This window comes from Thalassophryne amazonica, chromosome 6 (genome assembly GCF_902500255.1).
Source record: "Thalassophryne amazonica chromosome 6, fThaAma1.1, whole genome shotgun sequence".
Taxonomy (NCBI): Eukaryota; Metazoa; Chordata; class Actinopteri; order Batrachoidiformes; family Batrachoididae; genus Thalassophryne; species Thalassophryne amazonica.
Genome location: NC_047108.1, coordinates 107214047 through 107240595, shown reverse-complemented (window position 1 = coordinate 107240595; position 26549 = coordinate 107214047). Strand labels below are relative to the sequence as shown.

Sequence of the window (26549 nt, the reverse complement as noted above, 5' to 3'; positions counted from 1 at the left end):
CCGGTTTCCTCCCACATACAAAGACATGCAGTTAGGTGGATTGGACTCTTTAAAATTGTCCGTAGGTGTGTGTGTGGGTGTGTCTGTGTTTGTTTGTCTGTTTGTGGCCCTGCAACAGACTGGCATCCTGTCCTGGGTGTACCCCGCCTCACGCTCTATGACTGCTGGGATAGGCTCCAGCCCCCAGCAACCCTTAATTGGACTAAGTGGTAGAAGATGAATGAATGAATGAATGAATGATAACAACAACCTAAATAATTTATAAAAACAGTAAGACAGTAAATTAACATTAAAAAATACATAATTAACAGGAAATAAATGAGTTGAGTTCTTCTAAAAAATGTTGAGGTCTAGCATCAAATGTTCTAAAAAGATTCTAGAATCACACACCATTCTAACTCATTGTAGAAATTTTGCACAATTTATTACCATCCTTGAAAAATGTCAGGTACCTCTTTTATAAACACTACCCAATCTAGAGCCCATGGATCCCCACAGGCAGCACGCTAGTGGATGTACAGTGAGTCAAATAAGTATATGATCCACTTTCAATTTTGCAAGTTTTCCCACTTACAAAGAATGAACAGGTGTGTAATTTTTATCGTAGGTACACTTCAACTATATGGTATAATTTTTAAATAATTAATTTGCCCTTTATTGCAAGAAATAAGTCTTTGATACAGTAGAAAAATAGTATACAAATATTCAATTTTTTTGAGTTCAATGGTACGAATATTTCATGATTCTTCACCTCGATGAATGGTATCTTCCAGCTTTCACAGAATTAAATATTTGTTCCATTGAGAGAATGTAAAAACATTCATTATTTGTTTTATATAATGGCTAAAATAGCTCGTCATTTGATATTTGATTAATTTATAAATAACAGAAAAGGGACTTGCATTTTGGTGTTCCACTGCTGCTAAAGTCCAACATGAACTTTAAATAGGAGTCCAAATTGTAACGTGTAGTCCGGTGATGCTGTGCACTGACTTCGTACTTCCATAAAAAAAAGACTGTATAGCTCCTCAATCCAGCCAAAAATCACGTCAGCTTTTCAGCTTTTCATCTGAACAACTCTTCATGCATCCAGACGGCTTACAGCTGAGTGGATTTTGTGTGTGTTACAAGAACAAGCACCGTCAGTTAGCTCAATCAAATCGTAGTCCTGCTACTGTCATTGTCCCACATGTGAGCGGTGTGTGCGCACGCTTCACAACCAGGACGCCGCTTGTGCGCATGTGTACTACCAAAAAAATATATATATACGAGTATATATACTGTGTCCTTCTCAGTGCAGTAAAAAAAAATCATGTCAGAAATTAGTCCAGCTTTTTTATTCTAACTTCCTGCTTAACAGCCTCCAGACAGCTTACAGCACAGTGGATTTGTTTTGTGTGTGTGCGTGCGTTGTGTGTGTGCGTGCACATGTGTATGTGCAGGGGTGTGTGTGTGTGTGTGTGTGTGTGTGTGTGTGTGTGTGTGTGTGTGTGTGTGTGTGTGTGTGTGTGTGTGTGTGCAGAGTGCAATGGTACCAAACGTATGGAACCAAATTTCCACTCTAAATGGAACCATTGTCAATAAGCGAAGTGCACATTTGGGCCGCGCGGTGCATTATGGGTAGGCTAAATTTTTCACCTATCAACCCACATGCTATGACGGCGGAAAGCAGCGAGGAGTACTATGATTTGGATCATTTCAACTGCTGGAAAGTTGACAATTTAAAGCGTTTTTGTAAGCTCCGCGGATTGTCTGTTACAACCAGGACTACGTACGGCAGTGGACAGAAATGGAAAGAAGAGCTGGCTGTCCTTGCGTATGCTGCATCGGTACAGCAACTACTGTTGGTGCTGACAAAAGAGGAAGAGAGCACTGCTGTCGAAAATGACCGGTCCTTGTTGATAGTTGGAGACAAACAAATTTCTGACCCCTTGAAGGCAATTGATGGATGGTTCGATGAAGTCCAGAGTCTGAAACTGTGGATACTGCAGAATATTTGCTAAGCAGTGATGAGAAATCGCTACTCCGCCAGCTTCATAATGACTACAAGGAAGGTGGGTCTCACATATAACCTCTTTGGTGTCACGTTTGTTTTGATAAGTTGACAGACATACATGCAGTTTGTTTATAGAACATGTCAATATTACAATATTACACGGCACATCATTTATGGCACGACATTACAGTCATAAGCCAATGCACGAAAACGGCGTCATCAACCACATTATAATTCAGCACGGCTTCAGGATATTGACAAAATAAATGTGTGCAAGAAACTTACAATTTTAGTCCATCTTTTACGTCTGTCTGGATCTTTCTTTTCTGTGGAGAAATTGTGAAGAATGAACGGAGGTTTACAACCACATTTCTTCTTCTTTCCGTCTTTCGGTGGACTCGGCAGAGCTTTGCAATCGTGTGTTTTCAGCCAACTTTCAAGACTATAAATTCTGTTCAAGCATTTGTGACAGGGTTTTCTATATATTATCAATATTGGTGTTCAATGTATATTATCAAATATTAATGTCTTCACTTTGATGTACTCTCTGTGATCATGTCTTTGATGCTGTTCTCTATTTTTCATATATACATATATGCATGTGTGAGAGTTCATGTACCATTATTCCTTTAAATAATTACTTATTGTCAAAGCAATCATATACGCTGAACTGCTCAAGTGATCATTAAAACTGTCAAACGAGAAAGTGAGCAGATGATCTTTGGGTTAGTCAATGTGCAGACTGTTTTGCTAGAATGTGCAGACTGTTTTGCTAGAGTTATGTTTTTGCTAAGCGCAGATGTGCATCTTTAATTAACATTCAGCCTTGAGGGAATAGCAGTGTGACCAGAACGCTGGTTCAGGGCTGGACATTATTATGGGAAGCCTAGGAGACTGAGGGCTCAAAGCCACAACAGTTTTCATATCAACGTGAGACCAGATTTTGTGTCTTTCCATTGTTTTGTGATATTGTCACTCCTATATGCTTATATGTAACTATATTCAATAAAAAGGAGAAGCAAATGGGCGGGGTCTTCAGAGCAGATGACAGTTCTTGATGAAGGAGCTCCTCGTTTGTTCTCTCCTCATCAGGAAAAGAAATTCAATGTCTCCTGCGTGATCATTTTCTGTGTGTGTAAACTGAGTTGTTCTTTCCAGGTCCAACTCTGAGGAACTCTGACATCTTGGTCCTTCGAGCCAGATGCCAGTAGACTGGAAACTCATTGGCCCGTGACGGAGAACGCCTGTGGAAGTCCACGGCCGCGGCACGGGAACCAGTTCCTGCAGACCCTTTTCCGGTGGATGGGTCTCCTCCCTAACGGGTCGACGCTTACCAGGGTGAAGGCATACGGACTTCAGCGGTGGTGACAGAGTGTGATCACGGGTGAGACTGCTTTTCTTTACGTGCACGTGTGTGTGTGTGGCTGTGAGTCACCACGAGGAAAAACCCTGTAATGTCTTTTCTGGTTTGTCTCTTGGCTTAAACCAGAGGTCTCAAACTGGTTCCAGAAAGGGCCAAGAGGGTGCAGGTTTTCTGTGCAACCACCCACTCCAGCAGGTGATTTCACTGATTAACATCACTTTGAGCAGGTGAAATCAGTTAATCAGTGAAATCACCTGCTGGAGTGTGTGGTTGCACAGAAAGCGTGCACCCTCTCGGCCCTTTCTGGAACCGGTTTGAGACCTCTGGCTTAAACACTGTAAAGTGTGAGGCTAAGGCCTGGCCGTAAAGCGTTAAATTTTACTCTCTGAGACAGAAAGAGAAAAGTCAGGTGGCACAGCAATTAAAGACCATCTGTTACGGAGCTGCGTGCTCGCGCTGCATTCCCGCTGTGTCAGACACCTGATGTGGCTGTTGGCTCCAGATTGAGCCGGCAGCGGTTACAATTGGCAATTAATAAAGCAAGAGACTACTAAAAGACCACTTTCAGGTCCGGAACAGCGTGTAAAAACTGTACAGTGTTAGGTCAGTGAAACCTTCAGTGGACGAGCCGTAAAATTCTGATATAAAAACCGGTTGGAGCAGAAGCGTGATAACAGCGGAGCTAAAACGTGGTAACAGCTGAAGCGCAGCGGTGTGAATGTGTTTGTGTGAGTGTGCTTTTATGACTGAGGACGTGCGCAACTGAATCATGGTTGCCTGTCACCAGTTTTAACCCACTGGCAGAAACGAAGCCCTGTCTGTGAAGTAGGTTGTAAACGTTCTATACGCACCACACCTGTTTGTGAGCCTACGAGCCTGAAAAGAAGCCCTAAGCAACGTCGCCCACCTTTTGAGGTCGAAGTGGTGACACTTTTCAGGCTGATCGGCGAGAGACAGAGTGAGATAGAGAATAACAGCCTGTTTGTTTAGATCTCCCTATGAGATAACCCCACAAACAGCTAAAATGGGTAATTGCTGTTGTTCTCACAGTAAACATGACACACAACCACAGTCTAATGATTTCAGTTATATGGAGGTTAAATATCCCGGGTTGTCTAAACATTTAAACATGTGGTTAAAAACAGTGAACTCCACTGTTGAGGCTCTAAAAGGCATAAGGGCGGAGTTGACAGCTTTGCGGAACATGAAAATGCAAGATAGGATGGCTTTAGATCAATTGACTGTGGCTTCAGGTGGGCTATGTGCCATGGTGGGTGAAAGCTGTTGCATGTTTATTCCTGACAACAACAACGATGGGGGGTCCATTAGCTTGACTATTCAAAATTTTACGTTGTTAAGGTGCACTGTAGTTGGAGACTTTGTTACAAACAGTAGCTGGACCTCGTGGCTCTTCTCAGGATCGTGGTACCACATCCTGTTGAGAATGCTCACCCCACTCGCTGTTTTTCTAGGCGTACTGGGTGTTGTGATTTGTTGCGTAATCCCTATTGTGCAGTCGTTGGTTCAACGGATGATTTCCACTACAGTTGATGGTTTGCTGCTGGACCGTGACTATATTTTCCTGTTGCAATCGCATGATGCTCCAGGTTGCCCCGTCTACATTGGGCGTCCTGTCAATTGTGTTCTTTATTTCCTCTGGGTGTAAGGTTTTGATGTTTCTATGAAAATGATCGGGCCACTGAAAGTCCACAGTTGGAGGCGGTGGCTTTGTGATGTTGAGTATGTAGACATTGAAATTAGATAAACAGGGGGGAAGAATGACAGGGTTTTCTATATATTATCAGTATTGGTGTTCAATGTATATTATCAAATATTAATGTCTTCACTTTAATGTACTCTCTGTGATCACGTCTTTGATGCTGTTCTCTATTTTTCATATATACATATATGCGTGTGAGAGTTTGAAAACAGCACAATGCGCACCTGTCATTATTGTATACATTGCGTAAGGTTTAAAGCCCTTGAAACAATCCCTGTAAGCCTTAACGTTCATAGTCCACTAATGCAACTGTATAGGAAATTCAATAAGAGCGGTGTGAGTTTGGCAGTTGGAATTTTTGCCCCGTTTGAACCACGCATGCGCAGATGCATTGCGCACTTTGCTTATTGTGTTGGTAGCACCCCTTTGAGTCTGCTCTGCGTGAGGGTTCTTCCTCAAATCAGCGGAGGACGTTTGTCCTTGCCACTGTCACCTGTGTGCTTGCTCTAGGGGTTGGTAAGGTTCCATCTTACTTGTGTGAAGCACCTTGAGGCAGCTTTGTTGTGATTTGGTGCTATATAAATTAAATAAATTGAAACTGAATTGAACAAGTGCATTAAAGAAAAACTAACAAACAAAAAGCAAAAAATCTAACTGGAAGCTACACCATCATCTCCCGCAGACAAGACATATGCCAGGAGGGGACATTTATTCAAAGTCAGTCCCACATTTGTACAGCCACTATTTGTCAAAACAAATACAGAAGAGGATCAGACTATTTACATTATAGACTTGAATGAATTTGTTAGTCACAGTCCAGATGTTGTGAAGCAAGACAGAAAATCATATCATCAGTTTATCAAACACACCATGTCTGCCACGACACGAGATACTGGTCTGATCCTTCAGGGGTGAAAGTAAATGTTTCATGTGCTCCCATTATATTAAAGATATTAATATTAAAGACTGATCTGAACCCACCTGCTATTACGCAGCGCTTCTCTGCCAAAATTTCAAATAAAACAAAAAGAAACAGCAACACCAGCCAGGATGGAAGTAAGATTGTTCAATCATTTCTGGACCAAGTTGAAACAAATCTGAAAACACTACAATGGAATGTGGAGTATATCGGAGAGAAATTAATCTCATTCGTGTATATTCTTATAGTAGTAGAATCAGTGGTGGGCACAGTTCCGATAATAGATAATTATTTAAGATAATGTTTTCATTATTGGATTATCTTTTTAGATAACTTTAAAAACCATTATCAGACTAATTATCTTCCAATAAGTTTTTGTCCGATAATTTTTAGACCGATAACATGGTAAACAAAGCTGAACAGCGGCAAACATTTTTAAAATTTAGAATCAGTTGAGCACCTACCTGTTAAAAATTTTAACACCATACTGATATGCAGGCAATATCACCCAAGTCATCCAGAGGCATACATTTTTAACTTATGGTTCAAATTTTAACCAAACTAATTTTGGACAAGCTATTTAAAATTACTGTCATGTCTGAAGTTTTATAAAGTGAAAATATCAGATATATGTTTTAGTTTTAAAGTAATGTGCTAATTTTTAAGGTTTTAGTGAGCACATGCTGTGCCCAGCAGTGCATTATGGGTAGGACAGGGTAATCTCAGTACGTTCACGATAGGACAAATGCATTTCAGACACTCTGTTCAGGCTCCATGGACAACAGCATTAAACTCTAGTGCCTAAAACTCTTGTGAATATATTGTCTGGGTTTATAGATGTCATTGTGTCTGTGTTTATTAAATTCCAAGCATCTTAAATGTAGCAGATACGGAATACCTGGAATTTTGTTTTGGCAAGTTTTCAAGGCCTCAACTACCATCTACTGGCCAGTAGTGTTCATGGCAGTTCATGGCAGTATTCGTCCTGAAGCTGAGCAGACACTATGATATTTTTAATCACTGTACTCGGTTTCAGTTCAAACTGTACAACAGAACCGCACACAGTGTAAAAGTTCAGAGTTCCCGAATTATGTTCTCACACACATTGTACATTCAAAAACCACACGTAGAACTCGTGTTTCCAGAAGCAAAACATAAGCTTTTTTTTCAAACTTAATTTACAAAAAACTCGCGATGGGAGACATCAAAGTTTAAAAACAAAACAACAAAAAAACATTACAAGACAGCTCTGCGGTGTTTGCACATGCACAGTGCGAGTGGTTGGATGCTTGTAGCTCTTCAGCAGCAGGATACCCTCACAATGGCCGACCAGAATACATCAAACAGGTTTGATTTTCATTCGACCATACGATCGGCGATCAGGAGGTGGTCATAAGATGTTAAACGCAGCTTGTTACTCCATGTACACTACACAATGCAGGACGCATGATTAACCTGAAACTTGGTCCAAAAAATTCTCGCACTAATGAAAAATCATCTGAAAAAGGGCCAAAACTCAGACAGTGTAAAGCCAACATTTATGTGTCAAGACAATATTGAGTGCATGTTTTACAACATCATAAAATGTGCGCACGGCACTAATAAAATGAGCGCACATTCTCTCCACATGCAAAACATTTTGCAATGACACTTCCAGGGCTCTGTAAAAATGCCTGTTTTTACAAAAAAAAGGAATGGTTTACAAAAGCACATTTATCTGTAAACACCAACACATGACACACCTCACATTAATGTGTTGGTTTACATAATTAATGACTGAACCAGTCAGTGTTTAGCAGAGGCACTTTTACCCAGAATCCTTTGCAATCTGTCTGTGTTTGTTACAAAACCTCAGAATTAGTGCATTATTCAACATTAAAAGATATATGTTATATTTTAACTTTGTACAAATGACAGAACTGACATTAATGGAGTTATTCTATCAGTATTCCCACCAAACCATAAGTCAACATGATTTTATTTTCTAAGACCTCCGCCTGACCGAAGCATTGTGATTGGTAGAGAGCTGGCTTTGTGGCTGTTCTCAGCTTGCGTCTGTGCTGGAAGCTGTTTAGTAAACAAGAGCTTTCAGCAGGGGGCAGGATGTTCAAACATCGAAGTGCAGGCTCATTGTTTGGGTCTGTTGTCGCTTTTGATGCTTCCAAAAGCGATCGTGGTGTTAAAACTCAAATTCAGCTTGTTAGTAGTTGCAAATGTACTAGAGACAATACTGGAATTTATTGGTTATTTTGTAACTTCTGAAACATTTTTGGGTGGTTTATCTTTATCAAAGGTAACTTTTCAGTTATCTGATTATCTGTTACCGAAGTTAATTTTTTGGTTATCTGTGCCCACCACTGAGTAGAATATACAATGTCAAAGTGACTGTGATGCCACCACCAAATTGAGAGAAAAAACATTTCCATTGTATGAATTTGCTGTAACAGAAAATATCTCAGGATATAAAACCTGATGTGAAGAAAAAGTGTGAGGCTAATTAAGAAGGGATAAATTGAGACTTATGAAAGTGAGACTTCGAACTGAAATGCTAAATGAATGGTGAGATATTTATCACGACAAAGCATTCAGGCAGTAAAACTGAAGTCACTACTTTACAGAATACAGATCGACACACACACACAAAAAAATTTTTTCTAACCTTTATTCAGCAATTTTAGTGATTTCCCCACATCATTTATTACCTCCACCAAGGAGGTTATGTTTTTGGTTGAGTTTGTTTGTTTGTTTGTCTGTCTGTTTGTCAGCAGGATAACTCAAAACGTTTTGAACGGATTTTGATGAAATTTTGTGGAGTGGTTGGAAATGACAAGAGCAACAAGTGATTACATTTTAGTGGTGATCCGGATCACGATCTGGATCCAGGAATTTTTTAAAGGATTCTTCAGCATTGCGGGATAGGGGGAATTTTGACATTCTAGTTTGACATTCTAAAGCGCCTTGGGGCAACTGTTTGTTGTGATTTGGCGCTATATAAATAAAATTGATTTGATTTGATTTGATTTTAGTTTGTAACTCCACAAAAACAAGGCAGACAGGCTTGAAAAAAATTAGGGTGTAACAAAGTCAAATGTTCTATCAAACAACAAAGTTTGGTGATGATTGCATTCGGATTCTGGATCTGGTGCAAAAATATAGGGAAAATAGAAAATGTGTCAGTGTGAGGTGACAAATGAAGCTAGAGATGCACAACTAACACCAAATTGTAGCTGAATCTGTACTGATTCAGTAAGGTGTCATCAGATTTGATGTAGCTTCAAATGTTATGGCGCTAGATCCAGAAGAAAACCACCATTACTGAAAAATCGCTTTTATACAATAACTTTTGAACTAATAAAGACATAAAAGTGATTCCAAGTTCTAGTGGTATGTTTTCATAGTCAAGGATGTCAAATATAAAGGAAAGAAAAGTGTATGTATCATAGTTTTGGTTGTAACACTGAATTGTTGAATAGATCACTGTGCCAAGGAGGGAATCTCTTAAGGGTCAGTGACCCTGTGGCCTTGTTAGTAAACGATGTCAAATACAACACACTGCAAAGAGGAAATCCCTCATTACAAACTATACAGGGCTGGAGAGCACAATTAATTTATTAGATGAAGGACTATCATTTGGCATTATTATATTTTAGTGGCAATGAATATCACTATCCAGATTACTTCACTTAGCAAAAGCAAAGTGTTGAGTCAGCAGTATACTCAGCAGTGGTTAAGTTCTGGTTCAGTGCACATCACTGAACAAAGTACACAAGGTGCAAAACCCACTCCCAGGTGTTGATGAATCACACCTAGGATCCAGAAAACCCAGAGGCTGACATCAGCACCTTACTGTCACATATATTCTGCTTCAGTGCACTTCACTGAATATACGAGGTTTATTAGAAAACTAACCGGCAGTTTTCTAAAAAAAAAACTATATGGATTTGAATCATGTGCGATTACACCAGACATGCTTGAACCCTTGTGCACATGCGTGAGTTTTTTCAGGCGTGTTGGTGACGTCATTCGCCTGTGGGCAGGCTTTGAGTGAGCACTGATCCAGCTCTCTCGGCTGAAATCCTTTGTCTGAGACGCTGCTGGAGACGGCGTGCGTTGCTTTATCAAAATTTTTTCAGGATCTGTGAGGGATATCCGAGTGGACACTATTCGAGAAATTGAGCTGGTTCTCGGTGAAAAGTTTAACGGCTGATGAGAGATTGTGGAGTTTCTTTCACTTTAAGGACAGCTCACAAAGCGGATCGGCGCGGCGCGGTCGGAGGTGGTGTCCGTCTGGCTGTTTCGAGCTGAAAACATCCTAATTTAAGGCTCTGTTCACCCAGGTCATCGTCAGAGAACAGAGAACTTTCAGAAGAAGTCGGCATGAGGAGTTTATGTGGACATTCCACTGTTAAAGGAGATTTTGTAATGAAAGAACGTGCGGGCAAATTCGCCGAGTCACCGCAAATCCGTCTGCGCCGCGAGAGGAAAAATACCTCCGTGTTGAAAACCATTTGTAAAATTCAGGCGGCTTTTGATGGCTTTCAACAAGTGAGTATCTGAGAAATTGTTTAACAGCTGGGCATGTTCCAACTTGTCCGTTAAGGTTTCCAATGGAGGTGTTTTTCCTGTCGCGACCCCCCGCGGTCGGGTCCGGCCCAACATGCGAATCTGCCCGCACATTCTTTCATTACAAAATCTCCTTTAACACTGGAATGTCCGCATAAACTCCTCATGCCGACCTCTTCTGAAACTTCTCTGTTCTCTGACGACGACCTGGGTGAACAGAGCCTGAAATGTGGAAGTTTTCAGCTTGAAACAGCGAGACGACGCCGCCTCGGAGCGCATATCGCCATCAGGCGCCATGGGCCGTCCTTAAAGCGACACTTACACACCAAAAACTCTCATCAGCCATTAAAATTTTTTACCAAAAACCAGCTGAATTTATCGAATGGTGTCCACTCAGTTGTGCCTTACAGTTTTTGAAAAAATTTTGATCAAACAAAGCAGCAGTCTCTGAGCCATTCCTAAACAATGAAAAAATCGACGAGAGGGTGGGCCACTCCTCACTCAAAGACTGCCCACAGGCGAATGACGTAACTGACAGGCGTGAAAAAACGTTTGCATGCCCACGAGGGTTCAAGCATGTCTGATGTAATCACACGTGATTCAAATCCATATGGTTTTTGAAAAAAATAATAAGGTCGGATACTTTTCTAATAGACCTCGTATAGAAGGTGCACTTCATTATGTAGCACATGCAACACTTAAAAAATAGTTATATTTCAGAATTTACTGTTATTTATTTAGAGAAGTGTTTCATAAATGTTAAAAATTCATATATTTGCAGTTTAGTTGAATAATAAATTGAATTTTGTCTCATTTGTTTTTGTCTATAAGCACATGCAATATCAATATCAGTGCTCAGATGACAGTAGCTTCTGGGAAAGGTGCAAGTTGCAATAAACTGTGATGCCAAGCGCTAAGGATACATGCTATCCAGTCACAGCAAATGAAATTTTTTTTACTACTGAGCAAACATCATTGTTAGACTTTTTTAGGTTCAATGATTCCACGGCATGTAGATGTTATGGCGTCAGTGACCCCATGGCCTTGGCGGAGGTTTGCACTCTCTGAGTGCTTCTAGTATTACATATACTCACTTATGAAAGCTCACTGCACAATCAGCTTGTTGCTGCATCTGAACGCTGCACAAAATGCCACTTTCAGATCACTTTAACCTAAATTTAAATCAATGCATCATTGATTTCTATTTAATCTAATGCCTGACAATGTGTAGTAACACTAAGAAAGATGGTGGCTGCCTGGCAAAAGCTCACAGGCTGCAACCAGCATCTAGTGGATTAAACAGAACTCGATGGTGTAAACCACAGCTACATCAGTGCATAGCCCGACAACCGGCCTGAATTAGGCCAGATACTGGCCTCCATTTTTGAGTGGGAATTCCCACTCCTAAACAACCAATAGGAGTGCAGCGCCGGAATTCCCACTCCTAAACAATGAATAGGAGAGCAGCGCTTGCACCACTCCAATGTGATGCTGATGTCAGTGTCTCGGCAGCCAACCAATCACAGGCTAGGAGAGAGAGGCCAGTATCTGGCCTAATTCAGGCCAGTTGTTGAGCTACATCAGTGCATAGACAGCCCAGTCTCATGGTTTTTTCATGCTCCCGTGATGAAATTAGTCAAATTTTCATGATTTTTTTTTAAACTCACTATTACTAACCCTACCCCTACCCCCAACCCTAACCTCAACCATAACCTAATCCTACTCCTTCCCCCCACCCTAACCGTAACCACCCCAACACCCCCCTGCTTCACTTTTAATTTCATGCAGCCATCACAGAATGAATTAGAATGAATTAGTGCTGCCGTGACGAAAATGAGGCGCTTTTCATCACAATATCATGAACCAATAGATTAATGTATATTTCACACTGCTGAATCACGACTTGCCATGAGACCAGGTTGTGCATAGAACAACACTACCATCTACTTGTTGACAGTGTTGCTTTGTGTGAATCGCGATCTATTTGTTGGTGGATCTGTCAGATTTGCTGTAAGAATGTCTCAAAATTACGAAACAGAGAAAAGTGATGAATGTGTGTGATCACTCATCCACAAGAGCTGAATAACACTTCACAAACAGAATTTTCAGTTTTACAAATGCCTTTTTTTTTTTTTTTACAAATGAAGAATTATATAGGACCGTGTTTGCGTGGGTTTCCTCTGGGTCCTCTGGGTTAGGTGAATTGTAATATTTAAACTGACCATCGGTGTGCAAGTTGGTGTGAACGGGTTTGTCTGTCTGTGGCCCTGTGACAGACTGGCGTCCTGTCCTGGGTGTACCCTGCCTTTCACTCTATGACTGCTGGGATAGGCTCCAGCCCCCTGCATCCCTTAATTGGACTAAGCGGTTGAAGATGAGTGTGTGCGAAAAATTATATATTTATATATTATATATAAATAAAAAAGCAACAGTAAAAGTAAAAAGCAACACACAAGTTACAAATCGGAAACCAAATCAAGGAATATTTGCAGATCACTTTTTGTGCATTTGCAGGTATGAATGAGACAAATTTAACTCCATACAATTCAAACAATCCTTATTAATGCAGCAATAAAACTCAAAAAGTGATACACTCCACATCTGACAATCTGACCAAACTTTCATCTCTAAAAGACTGACCTTGGGCGACCAGAATGGACCCGCCATTAACCCCACTGATGACATCACGAAGCAGTTTTTCCTTCACCTTGTACTTGGGAAGCCACTTCAGTATTGGCAGGCGTCTGAATAACAGCACCTTCAGTTTGACCGCAGAGCATCTGACAGAAACAAACTCAACTTTTCTGGTTTGTTCTTTGAAAAAAGTCAATGACAAATGTTGACAATTTGCACTGAGACATTTCTATGGTCTGTTCTGCTGTCAGAACATGACCCAGAGGTTGTCATATGATGACACTGAGATCGTGTTCTGTACTGTTACATTAACTGAACTTCACTTTGTCTCCTAAAGTAAACTGTCGGTTCTTCTTGTCAAACTGTTTGTCAAAGTCCGGCAGAGTATATGCAGGCCTGTCAATCACATAACGTAGGCTGTCCTTTTGCATGGTGCCAACCTACTCAGAACACATGACCTCAGTAATTCAAGTCTTTAAAGTCTCCAAAGTGCACTTTAAAATATGCAAAGACTAACATTCATACAATACTTAACTTAATATGCCACCCAACCCAGGGGTGGAACAAACTGCCAAATGTCCGCTACTTTCAAGAAGATCTTGACCATGCGCTTCTTTTTTCAGTCTGCCTTCCTTTGCCGTCTCAATTTTCACTTTTTGGTGCTGTATGTACTTCCATTTTTGCACTTGGTTCATACATTAAATTTCCCATGACCCCACATTGAGTCCAGATCCACAGGGTGCAAGATCATATTTTAGTGGTATTGAATGTTGCAGTTGTGTCGAATTTTAGACTATTGTGTTAATATATTGTAATTTATGAATTTTAATTTATTTATGGTTAAATTATTTGATGTACCTAGGGACTGCAGATGCAAATTAGCTATTTAGCTATAATCTGGTACAACTCATCTTTGCTTTGATGAACGTAATGATGCTGTACACCAGTGTTTCCCAACCTTTTTTGGCCTGAGTACCCCCTGAGCCTTCTTGTCACACCACGAGTACACCCTCACACATATGCGTTGATGATGAATGAATGAATGAAAATGAATGAATGAATGAAAACTGTTTATTTCGAACATTTGATACAACAACAATTACAAGATAGATCAGTAAAGACAACAACAAAAAAGTTCCTACTGTGTACCCAACATGTCCGAAAAGGGGTAGGGTGAAGCATCAGCTTATTTATCCCTACCCCTTCTTCCCCACAACCAGTAATACCCTTTGCCACATATACACATAGATTCCTACACACCTAAACCGATATCAATATATATATATATACATATACATACACATACACATATATATATACATACACACATCAACATACATACATATATACATACACATATATACACATATACATATATACACATATATATACACAAACATAAATATACACCTACACATACCTACTTACATACAAAATACTATATATTTACAAGCCGAAGCAAAAAACAAAAACACCCTAACCCTCATTACCCTTCCTCCTCCCTATACCTAGAAAAAACCATATTTTTGTACCGCTGTTTGAACTGGTTCATGCTTGGACATTGCTTGAGCCCCACTCCCAATCTGTTCCACATCCTCACCCCACAGACAGAAATACAGAAACCTTTTAATGTTGTTCGTGCCCACTGATGCTTTAAATTAAATTTTCCCCTCAGACTGTAATCCCCTGATCTGTTAAAAAGCATATTTTTAATATTTGCTGGAAGTAAATTGTTTATTGCTTTATACACAATTTGTACTGTTTGAAAATGAACCAAGTCTGTGAATTTTAAGAATTTGGATTGTAAAAATAGTGGATTTGTATGATCTCTATAGCCAGTATTATGAATAATTCTTATAGCTCTTTTCTGCATTACTGATAGTGATTGTGTTGTACCTTTATAAGTATTACCCCATACCTCTGCACAGTACTGTAAATATGGTAAAACCAGTGAGCAGTAAAGAATGCGGAGTGAGTTGTGGTCCAGAATATGTTTCTCCAAAAGTAGAGCACAACACAGTGGTTATTACATGAAAATCATTTTATTTAATCTCCTTAACTTTAACATAAAATTCTCAGGCTTTCTCTCTCTCTTTTTAACCTTAATTCAACATAAGAATAAAGATTTTTTTTTTTCTTGGAATATAAATAATTAACAAAAATATTATAAATACTAAATCAAAATAACCTTTCTTTTGTTATATCTAACTTAAACAAGAAACATTTCTCTTTTTTTAAGAATACATTAACATAACTCATGTAACATTCATCACAAAACTGGAGTCTCCTTCATAAACAGTCCTCCATAAACAGGCTTTTTAATAGTTAATATCTGAAACAAAACCTTCATCAAAATACTACTGTAGTATAATCTGGTCTTTAGTGAGACACTTGAGCTTGCTTGTCTTTCATCAGCTTTGCTAGATCTGGGGACAATGTGGAAACAGCTGCTAGCAGGCTGTTCTCCACATCCAGCCTGTTCCTCTTATTTGTTTTTTATGTGTGTCAGAGCTGAGAAGGTCACCTCACACATATATGTTGACCCAAAAGGTAAAAGTTCAATCAGTGCATGTTTTCCCAATTCAGGATATTCCTTCTCCACATTACACCAAAACTGTGTCAATGTCTTTTCTCTGTGTGCCACTTTCAGGCCCCGCTCAGAGGACACATCCAGCAGCTGCTCCTGCAGCCTTGCGGGAAGCTTGTTGCTGCTCTCAATTGGGGTGAATGGGTCCCTCACCCAATCCAGGCTTTCTGACTTGTTATCAATATCCTGAAAGTTTTGGTTAAAGTCTGAGTTGAGTTTGGGTAGATGTTCTTCCACCAGTTTTACCACTGGAGCCCTGGTGACATCAGTAGTGGCAAGATGTGCATGAAGTAATGAGAAGTGGCTCACATCACCCTCCTCACATTTCCTTTGCCACAGATTGAGCTTTTTTGTGAACCCTTCCACTTTCTCATACATCCTCAGGACGTGTGACTCCTTGCCCTGGAGTGAGAGGTTGAGCTCGCTGAGTTTGGTAAACACTTCAGCGAGATATGCCAGACGTGCCACCCAATTGGCATCCTCAAACACCACAGCAAGAGGATGCAGCTGCTCCTTCAAAAATGCAAAAACTTCACTGCGAAGTTCTTAAAGCCTCAGTAGCGTTTTCCCACGAGACAGCCAGCGGACGTCTGTGTGAAGCAGTAGCTTGTTGCGCGCCACTCTTGTGGCAAAGAGTTTCGAACAGTCTGTGATTTAGTGGCCAGGATTGGATGAAGTTGATCATCTTCACAGCGTCATCCATAACAGCATTTAGATCGGGGCTCATTCTCTTACTAGCCAGTGCTTCGCGGTGGATAATACAATGCATCCATTTAATGTTGGGGTTTACCTTTTTCACTTGTCCGAATAGTCCCTTCACGCTCCCAGTCATTGCAGCCGCGCCATCAGTACAGATGTGGCTGCATTGTTTCCACTGTATATCATGATCTTTGAAAAAACTGTCAATAACCTGAAACATTTTCTCCCCGGTTGTCTTTCCTGGCAGTCTTTTGCAAAACAAAATATGCTCGTTTATGTCTGACACATCTTTGTAACGAACAAAGGCCAGGAGCTGCGCTTCTCCACTCACATCTGTCATTTCATCCAGCTGCAAAACAAACTGACCGGCTCGTTTTATTTTGTCCACGACTTGTCCCGCAATATCAAGAGCCATATCATCAATCCGATGGGCCACGGTGTTGTTTGACAGGGGAACTTTCTTGAATGTCTCAGCTGCTTTTTTGTCTATCATTATTTCAGCCATGCGAGTCGCTGCAGGGAGAATTAGTTCTTCAACAATTGAGTGAGGAGTTTTTGTTTGTGCCACAAGCAGCGATACCGCGTAAGACACCTCCAGGGCTTTGCTCGACACAGTAGTGGCTTTCATCATTGTATTCTGAATCTGACCTGACTTCAATTCTGACAGCTTTCAGTTGTAGTACTCTTCAGTTTTCCCTACTTTTGCAGGGTGCTTGGTGCTCTGGTGTCGCTGCAAATGTGCTGGTTTCATTGCACTGTTAGCCAGAATTTCACCACAGAAGAAACACTGAGGCTGCAGTAGTTCCGAAGACATTGACGTGGTGAAACCAAACAAAATGTAGTTTTCATTGTACTGCCTAGGTTTAGCTTTGGCCTTTTTCTTGCGTTTCTCTGCTGTCTCCTCCAAACCCCCTGGATCCAGAGAAACTGGACGTTTTAACCATTTGTCCATCTGCAGGTAGCAGCCAGACTTTTTGTAGACGTTATCGGTTGCTATGCTTTTGTATTTTGTGTCACAGGTCATTGTCTTCCCGGGCAAACGAGTTGTAGCGCAAACGTACCGTTATTGATGAGCTCGAAATGACACATTGCTGAGAAGATATATCTCTGACATTTTATTAAATAAATAGAATATTACTAAATTCCACAGCAGACATTCACGAGTTAGCTTGGGACTACGCTTTTGTGTGACACCTTAAAAAAAAAAAACTCTCTGTGCGCCGCATACCCCCTGCAGTACCTCCGCGTACCCCTAGGGGTATGTGTACCCCCGGTTGGGAAACACAGCTGTACACTGTCCCTCAAATAAATTAATAAACTAAACAAAAAAAGAAATAAATAAACTAAGTAGTCCCTGGGAGGGGTACTAGATAGCGCTCCGACTGGGGACTCCATTGTTCTCCTGGGGGATTTCAATGCCCATGTGGGCGGCGACAGTGAGACCTGGAGGGGGGTGATCGGGAAGCACGGCCTCCCCGATCTGAACCCGAGTGGTGTTCAGTTGTTGGACTTCTGTGCTAGTCACAGTTTGTCCATCACAAACACTATGTTCGAGCACAAGGGTGTCCATAAGTGCACGTGGCACCAGGAACATCTAACACCGCTTGTTTGGCACTTAGAAAATGTGTGGCCATTTGCACTGTTAGTACGACAACAGTCAGCAGAGGATCACTGTCAAGCTGGATGTGAAATTTGTCTAAGTGCCCCCACAAGTGTGGCTTTGCAAACAGACAGTGACACATTGGTGTGTGTGCTGAACTGACAGAGGGTGTCTCCACCAACAGGAGCAGCTGTGGAGATCTGTGGTTCTGGACGTCATGGCTGGGGAACATGAACTGTGTTTGGATGGACATGAACTAACATCTGTCCACTGTGACGCGCCTGTGTCTGCTTGCTGTTCTCCCGTGGACATACATAAAAACATATATCGCTGTTGCAATGGGCTGCAGTGAGCACATGCACATTGACAGGATGCCCCAGGTGAAATGGACCGTCAGATCATAACACACAGTGGGCAATCTGAATGTCACGTCACCCATGTGAGCTCTGCTCTACATAGTGCAGTGTCTGTCCTGCGGCGTGCTGTCCACAAGACACGTGTGCCGGGCAGGACACGCGCGGGGCTGGCTGGACACGCTGCCAGCAGATGTGGACATGATAAGAGCACCCTGCTTCTCATTCATGTAATTTCATGACTGTACATCTGTGACCATCAGTCATCTACAGAAGAACAGACTTGTATTGATAAGAGGGATTCAATAAAATGTGGTGTTTTATATGGTGTGTGGATGTATTTTTTTTAAATACATCCATGTCCTTCTTAATACCAGGCATTTTCCCGCATTTTCCCGTGATGGTAGCTCAGTGGTAAAGTTTCTGGCTGGCAATCAGATCTTTTGGAAAGTGCAGGTTCGAATTCCGTGGGTGGCATGTATTTTTTATTTTTTTATTTTCACAGCGGCTGTGCAATGTGGTTACACATGCTTTTCACACAATGTCCCAACTTCACTGGAATTGGGGTTGTAAGCTGACTTGCCATCTCCTCTTGCATTCACTGTCTGAAAAGTTTCTGCAGCAGTCTGCAGGTGGACTGAACCATTTAACATAAATACGGGGGTGGGGTGAGTGTTGTGAAATGTTTCAGAAATAAATAAACAGTGTTATCAATACATTCTAAATAAAATATATGTGTCATTGTAAGTTTAAAATTGAATGCCATATTATTTTGTCAATATTATCGGTGTATTAGGGGCCCCTGTCAATCTTGTGCCCCTAGAAACCTTCTCCTTATTTTCCCCTTTTCAGTGCCCCTGCACACTAGGGTTGGTATGTTAACATGTGCACTTAGTAGCATACACAGTCATATTAACCATGATTAATGTTAACAATTACTGGCTGATGATAGCTTTTAGTTACATGGAGTGAGCATCAACTACTCCTCAGCAGAATTAACTATGGTCAGGCTGACCACATATGCGAACACTGAAGCTAAAATACTTCACCAAGCATGTAGGTATAACACTTCTTAGATGTCATAGTGGTGTTCACAAGCACATCTTGACCCAACAAAACATCAGAAAGGGTCACGATGAATTCTCATAATAATAAAATGCTAAGAATGTTGCTCTTCCAGTGCCACATAACACTTCGTGTGAAGGCGTTACCAAGATGTTGCCACAATGTAGCCGTGGCTGTTTTTGTGGAGGAAAGCATGCCAAAATCTCCGATAAATACAAGGAAGAACATGCATTTTAATCAATATGTAATAATGTTTATGACAAACTGATGCAGCTAAAGAGGAGGAGTGTCTGCCATCACATGATCTTGAACGTGACTTGGCAGCTTCTTGGCATTGTCTTTATGTTGCATTTGTGACAGCATCTTGCACGTTTGTGGTTGTTGTTTTCCTCCCGTATCACCAAAAACATTCATGACTCTGCAAGATGCTGTCATGAAGACACCAAGACATTGATATGATGCGTCAAGACTGTGAAAATATTTTATATTTTCAAAAATTGACATGTGAGTCATCCAGGCACATGATGACGCATCATCATGTATTAGAACAGGGGAGGGCAATCATGTGCCATGAAGGGCCGAAGCACTGCAGGTTTTCCTTGCTACCAATCACCACAGCAGGTGATTTCATTGACAACCAGGTGTTTATGTTCAAGGGAGAAGCTCATCAGCAACCCACCTGCTGAGGTGATTGGTTGCAAGGAAAACATGCAGTGTCTCGGCCCTCGTTGCCCACCCCTGTATTAGAAGATGGCGCCTTTTGTCAGCAAGACATCAATTGAGCTCACAGAGTCTTAGATCAGCCGACAACATAAGGTGTAGTGTAAAACAGTATCCAGGTTGAAATCTCTCTCAACTGCGAACACGTTTGCACATGCTAATGTTAAACACTTTTCGTTCTTTCATTTCAAAACAACTTCTTTTCCTTTCGGCTGCTCCTGTTAGGGGTCGCCACAGCAGATCAATCGTTTCCATCTCACCATGTCCTCTGTAACTTCCTCTGTCACACCAACCACCTGCATGTCCCCCTCAGCACATCCATAAACCTCCTCTTTGGCCTCCCTCTTCTCCTCCTGCCTGGTGGCTCCATCCTCAGCATCTTTCTCCCTATATACCCTGGGTCCCTCCTCTGCACATGTCCAAACCATCTCAATCTTGCCTCTCTGACTTTGTCTCCAAACCATCCCACCTGTGCTGTCCCTCTGATATGTTCATTCCTAATCTTGTCCATTGTCGTCACTCCCAAAGAGAATCTCAACATCTTCAGCTCTGCCACCTCCAGCTCTGCCTACTGTCTTGTAAACTTTCCCCTTCACTCTTGCTGATATTCTTCGGTCACAAATCACTTCTGCCACCTTTCTCCACCCACTCCACCCTGCCTGCACTCTCTTCTTCACCTCTCTACCACGCCCTCCATTACTTTGAACAGTTGACCCCAAATATTTAAACTCATCTACTTTCACCACTTCTACTCCTTGTAACTGCACTATTCCACTGGGCTCCCTCGCATTCACACACATGTACTCAGTCAAGCTTTTTCGAAGTCCAAAAACACACAATGTAACTCTTTCTGGCCTTCTCTGTACTTCTCCATCAATATTCTCAGAGCAAACATTGCATCTGTAGTGCTCTTTCTTGACATGAAATCATATTGCTGCTCACAGATCTTCACCTGTTTTCTAAGCCTAGCTTCTACTACTCTTTCCCATAACTTCATGCTGTGGCTGATCAACTCAACGTCTGATATTAATTAGATAATTAGTGGTGTTCTCCACATCAGGTAGTTCCTAGAGAACTTTAATCTCGCTCACCTCTTCCTCTGTTGCCTCTCCAGAACACCCCTAACTATAAATATAAACGCAACACTTTTGGTTTTGCTCCTATTTTGTATGAGATGAACTCAAAGATCTTAAACGTTTTCCACATACACAATATCACCATTTCCCTCAAATATTGTTCAGAAACCAGTCTAAATCTGTGATAGTGAGCACTTCTCCTTTGCTGAGATAATCCATCCCACCTCACAGGTGTGCCATATCAAGATGCTGATTAGACACCATGATTAGTGCACAGGTGTGCCTTAGACTGTCCACAATAAAAGGCCACTCTGAAAGGTGCAATTTTGTTTTATTGGGGGGGGGGATACCAGTCAGTATCTGGTGTGACCACCATTTGCCTCATGCAGTGCAACACATCTCCTTCGCATAGAGCTGATCAGGTTGTCAATTGTGGCCTGTGGAATGTTGGTCCACTCCTCTTCAATGGCTGTGCAAAGTTGCGACGATGAACTGGAGTCAGGTCGAGACCCCGATGAGGACGACGAGCATGCAGATGAGCTTCCCTGAGACGGTTTCTGACAGTTTGTGCAGAAATTCTTTGGTTATGCAAACCGATTGTTTCAGCAGCTGTCCGAGTGGCTGGTCTCAGACGATCTTGGAGGTGAACATGCTGGATGTGGAGGTCCTGGGCTGGTGTGGTTACACGTGGTCTGCGGTTGTGAGGCTGGTTGGATGTACTGCCAAATTCTCTGAAACGCCTTTGGAGACGGCTTATGGTAGAGAAATGAACATTCAATACATGAGCAACAGCTCTGGTTGACATTCCTGCTGTCAGCATGCCAATTGCACGCTCCCTCAAATCTTGTGACATCTGTGGCATTGTGCTGTGTGATAAAACTGCACCTTTCAGAGTGGCCTTTTATTGTGGGCAGTCTAAGGCACACCTGTGCACTAATCATGGTGTCTAATCAGCATCTTGATATGGCACACCTGTGAGGTGGGATGGATTATCTCAGCAAAGGAGAAGTGCTCACCATCACAGATTTAGACTGGTTTGTGAACAATATTTGAGGGAAATGGTGATATTGTGTATGTGGAAAAAGTTTTAGATCTTTGAGTTCATCTCATACAAAATGGGAGCAAAACCAAAAGTGTTGCGTTTATATTTTTGTTGAGTATAATTTATACTGGTGAGGCAGAGGCTTATTTGTTCATCTATCTCTCCATATTTTATGATGATATAGTTGATATTTAAAAAAGATTTCCATTCTTTTCAGGAATTGCATTTGCTCTGTTGGGAGAACTTCCTCCTGTCAATGGTCTCTATTCCTCTTTCTTCCCCCTCATCCCTTATTTGTTCTTGGGCACTGGTCACCAGATAGTTTTAGGTAAATCAGGATTTATCTTTGCTGATTTCTCATGATGACAGTTCTAAGTCTGTTTTATTTGCAATATTGCATTGAAAATATTTTCCGTGTTCAGGTACATTATCCGTGTTCAGCATGATGGTCGGCTTAGTGTGTCTTCAGTTGGCCCCAGAGTCCGACCTCACTTATTTTAATACCACTCTGAATGCTACAATAGTCAACACATACAGGATGAATGAGGCCCATATGAGAATATCTGGAATGCTGGCATGCCTCACAGGAGTCATTAAGGTAACGATGCCACAGAATACTCATAAAATATAACCAAACTTCAGTGAGCAACGTGTCTTACTTTGTAAGTGACTCTGGAAGAACATTTCTTACCTTTACAGGTTGGCCTCAGCTTTGTGCAGTTTGGATTTGTTGGCATCTATCTGTCAGAATCATTAGTCAGGGGCTGTTTGACAGCTACAGGATGGAGGATCCTCATATCAGTAATCAAGTATATCTTTGGTATTAAGGTGCTGCCTTTTAAAGATCCAGCAGCTGCTGTATATGTAAGCGACTCAAAGTTACCCCACGATTCTCTGCTTGTAAATCAAAGTCAGTATTATTATTATCCATTTCTGGCAGACCTTCATACATGTTTTAAAGTCACTTCTTCAGACCAACGTAGCCTCACTGCTGTTTGCTGTGGTCAGTATTGTCATCCTGGTTCCAGTGAAGGAGCTGAGTCAATGCTACCACCATAAGTTGCCATTTCCAATTCCTGTTGACATTATTGTTGTATGTACTTTAGGTTATTTTATACGAGGTCTGTGATAAAAAAAAAAGTGGTCCTTTTTATTTTTTCAAAAATAAATGGATTTGATTCATATGTTTTTACGTCAGACAAGCTTGAACCCTCGTGTGCATGCGTGAGTTTTGTCATGCCTGTCGGTGATGTCATTCGCCTGTGGGCAGGCTTTGAGTGAGGTGTGGACTCCCCCTCCCGTCGGAATCTCTTTGTCTGAGACGCTGCAGGGAGACGGCGCGCGTTGCTTTTTCAAATTTTTTCAGGACCGGTGAGGGATATCCGTGTGGACACTATTCGAGAAATTCAGCTGGTTTTCGGCGTAAAGTTTAACGGCTGATGAGAGACTGTGGAGTTTCTTTCGCTTTAAGCACAGCCCACAAAGCGGATCGGCACAGCGCGGTCGGAGGTGGCGTCTGTCTGGCTGTTTCGAGCTGAAAACATCCTAATTTAAAGCTCTGTTCACCCAGGACGTCGTCAGAGAACAGAGAAGTTTCAGAAGAAGCCAGCATCAGGAGTTTACCTGGACATTCCACTGTTAAAGGAGATTTTGTAATGAAAGAACGTGCGGACGAATTTGCCCAGTCGGATCCGTGACGACGTGGCAAATCCGTCTGCGCCGCGACATGAAAAACACCTCCGTGTTGAAAACCATTTGTAAAATTCAGGCGGCTTTTGATGGCTTTCAACAAGTGAGTATCTGAGAAATTGTTTAACAGCTGGGCATGTTCCAACTTGTCCGTTAAGGTTTCCAACGGAGGTGTTTTTCCTGTGGCGACCCCCCGCAGTTGGGTCCGGCCCAACATGCGAATCTGCCCGCACATTCTTTCATTACAAAATCTCCTTTAACAGTGGAATGTCTGGATAAACTCCTGATCCCAAATTCTTCTGAAAGTTCTCTGTTATCTCACGACGTTTTGGGTCCACAGAGCCTGAAATTACGAAGTTTTCAGCTTGAAACAGCGAGACGACGACGCCTCGGAGCGCATATCGCCGTCAGGCGCCATGGGCCATCCTTAAAGCAACAGTAAAACTCCAAAATCTCTCATCAGCTGTTAAAATTTTCACCGAAAACCAGCTGAATTTATCGAATGGTGTCCTGTTGGGAAAGTGTAGGTACACGGGCCCACAACAGGGGGCGCAAATGAATGGACAATGGATGAGGTCAAATAACAACACTTTACTGTTGTGAATGGGCACAACAAATACAATCAGATTACAACAATAGACAAAAGCCAAATCACAAAAGGTGTCGTGTGGGCAGGCTCGAAGATAGGAGACGTCTGTCCAAAGCAGAACCGGAACCACACGATTTCCTCCGCCACCAGACCCCGGGAATACTGGAGCCGCCAAGTCCCGAACTCCCAGGTGGCCACTGCCTTCACGTGTCGGACCTGGTACTGCTGGCGAGGAACAAAAGAACAATTAAATGTGGGTGCGTCTGCACCCAGGAATCCGCACGGCAGGAAAACTACCTCCACCACTCCTTGGAAAAGGAGTCAGCTAAACAACTCACAAAAGTCACAAAAGATCACTGTTAACCAGTCAGCTGAGCACGTTACCTTCCAGGTAGAACGATATCTCGGCAAGGAGGTGGAGGCGTCGTCCTGCTGATATTCCCCTGCTGATCAGATGATGGGTAACAGCTGTTGCAGGTGATGCGTGACAGCTGTCACCCTGGCTGCTCCTGTGAGGCGACTGCGCCCTCTCGTGCCTGAAGCCCGCACTTCAGGCAGGGCGCCCTCTGGTGGTGGGCCAGCAGTACCTCCTCTTCTGGCGGCCCACACAACAGTGTCCACTCAGTTGTGCCTTACAGTTTTTGAAAAAACTTTGATCAAACAAAGCAGCAGTCTCTGAGCCATTCCTAAACAATGAAAAAAAACGACGAGAGGGTGGGCCACTCCTCACTCAAAGACTGCCCACAGGCGAATGACGTAACCGACAGGCGTGAAAAAACTCTTGCATGCCCATGAGGGTTCAAGCATGTCTGATGTAATCACACGTGATTCAAATCCATATAGTTTTTGAAAAAAAATAATAAGGTCCGTTACTTTTCTCACAGACCCCGTATATAAACAAAACTGCACTTTCATTTCTGTCTGATTTGATCTAGAACTGGTGCAGGAGGTTAATCACTTTCATTTTGTCCTACAAAGGTGATCGTGGCCATAGCTATTTCAGGTCCTCTCAATCTTACAGAGATTTACCATATGGATGTAGTGGGAGTCCCTTTGGGGTAAAACAAACATACAAATGAAATTTCATTTTATCATTGGTTCAGTTCTTAAAATGTAGCATAAACCTGCCATATGTTGATGGAATTTTAATTTGATTTCTCAGATTTCCAGCACCAGTTTTGCCTCAGGTGAGTCTATGGAGTGACATGTCGAGCGCTGCTTTCTCATTAGCAATATTGGGATATGTCGTCTCCTATGGTACAGCCAGAGCACTGTCAGCCCAGCACGGCTATGATGTAGATCCCAATCATGTAAAAAACTAAAACAAAATAGTATAAAGCAGAGTTCCTTTCAATTTTTTCACTTTAAATTCTGGCCTTTACTTTGTAGGAAATGTTGGCTTTTGGCTGTTGCAATTTCTTTGGGTCCTTCTTCCAGATCCAGGTGGTCTCCTGTGCTCTGTCTGTCACTGCAGCGATAGACAGTGTTGGGGAAATTCACAGGTGAGTGATGTATTCTCGCTGTAAGCATCTGGAACTGTTGTTTAGTCTAAGGCGTATGTGTAAGCCTTCATTCAAACCCAGAAAATCCTCCCATCTTTAACTGTGTGCCAGTGGGGGCGCTGTTTCACTAAACTGTAAATAACATGAAATCTATTGGAGATATTTTATAATAATTACCAAAACAAAAGGTCATCCTAGATGCATATGGTTGATCTCCCTTGAAATCTATTCTAATGTAATTACATTTTTTTCCACAAATCTGATTGTTTAATCATGTGACATTTCAGACCATAAAATATCACATTGACAATGGAAAAATATTAAAACTGTTTCACATTTGATGTGTTACTCCATGTCCTGTCCCTGCACACTGCTACGCAGATGTAAATAATGGCGCTGCCAGTTGAGAGCGAGAGAAACTCCCGGGGCAAT

The 26549-nt window shown here is 41.8% G+C and overlaps 1 protein-coding gene across 1 annotated transcript in view; it reads right to left on the bottom strand.

The window, feature by feature from the left end:
- The window catches only part of LOC117511515 (solute carrier family 26 member 9-like), a 44692-nt gene extending 27583 nt beyond the window's left edge, over window positions 1–17109 (bottom strand). The window contains 4 exon segments of the mRNA XM_034171527.1: window positions 13202–13424; window positions 13519–13635; window positions 15840–16295; window positions 16813–17109. Coding sequence (XP_034027418.1) covers window positions 13202–13424; window positions 13519–13635; window positions 15840–16295; window positions 16813–17109 — 1093 coding nt within the window.
- Window positions 17110–26549: the final 9440 nt, after the last annotated feature.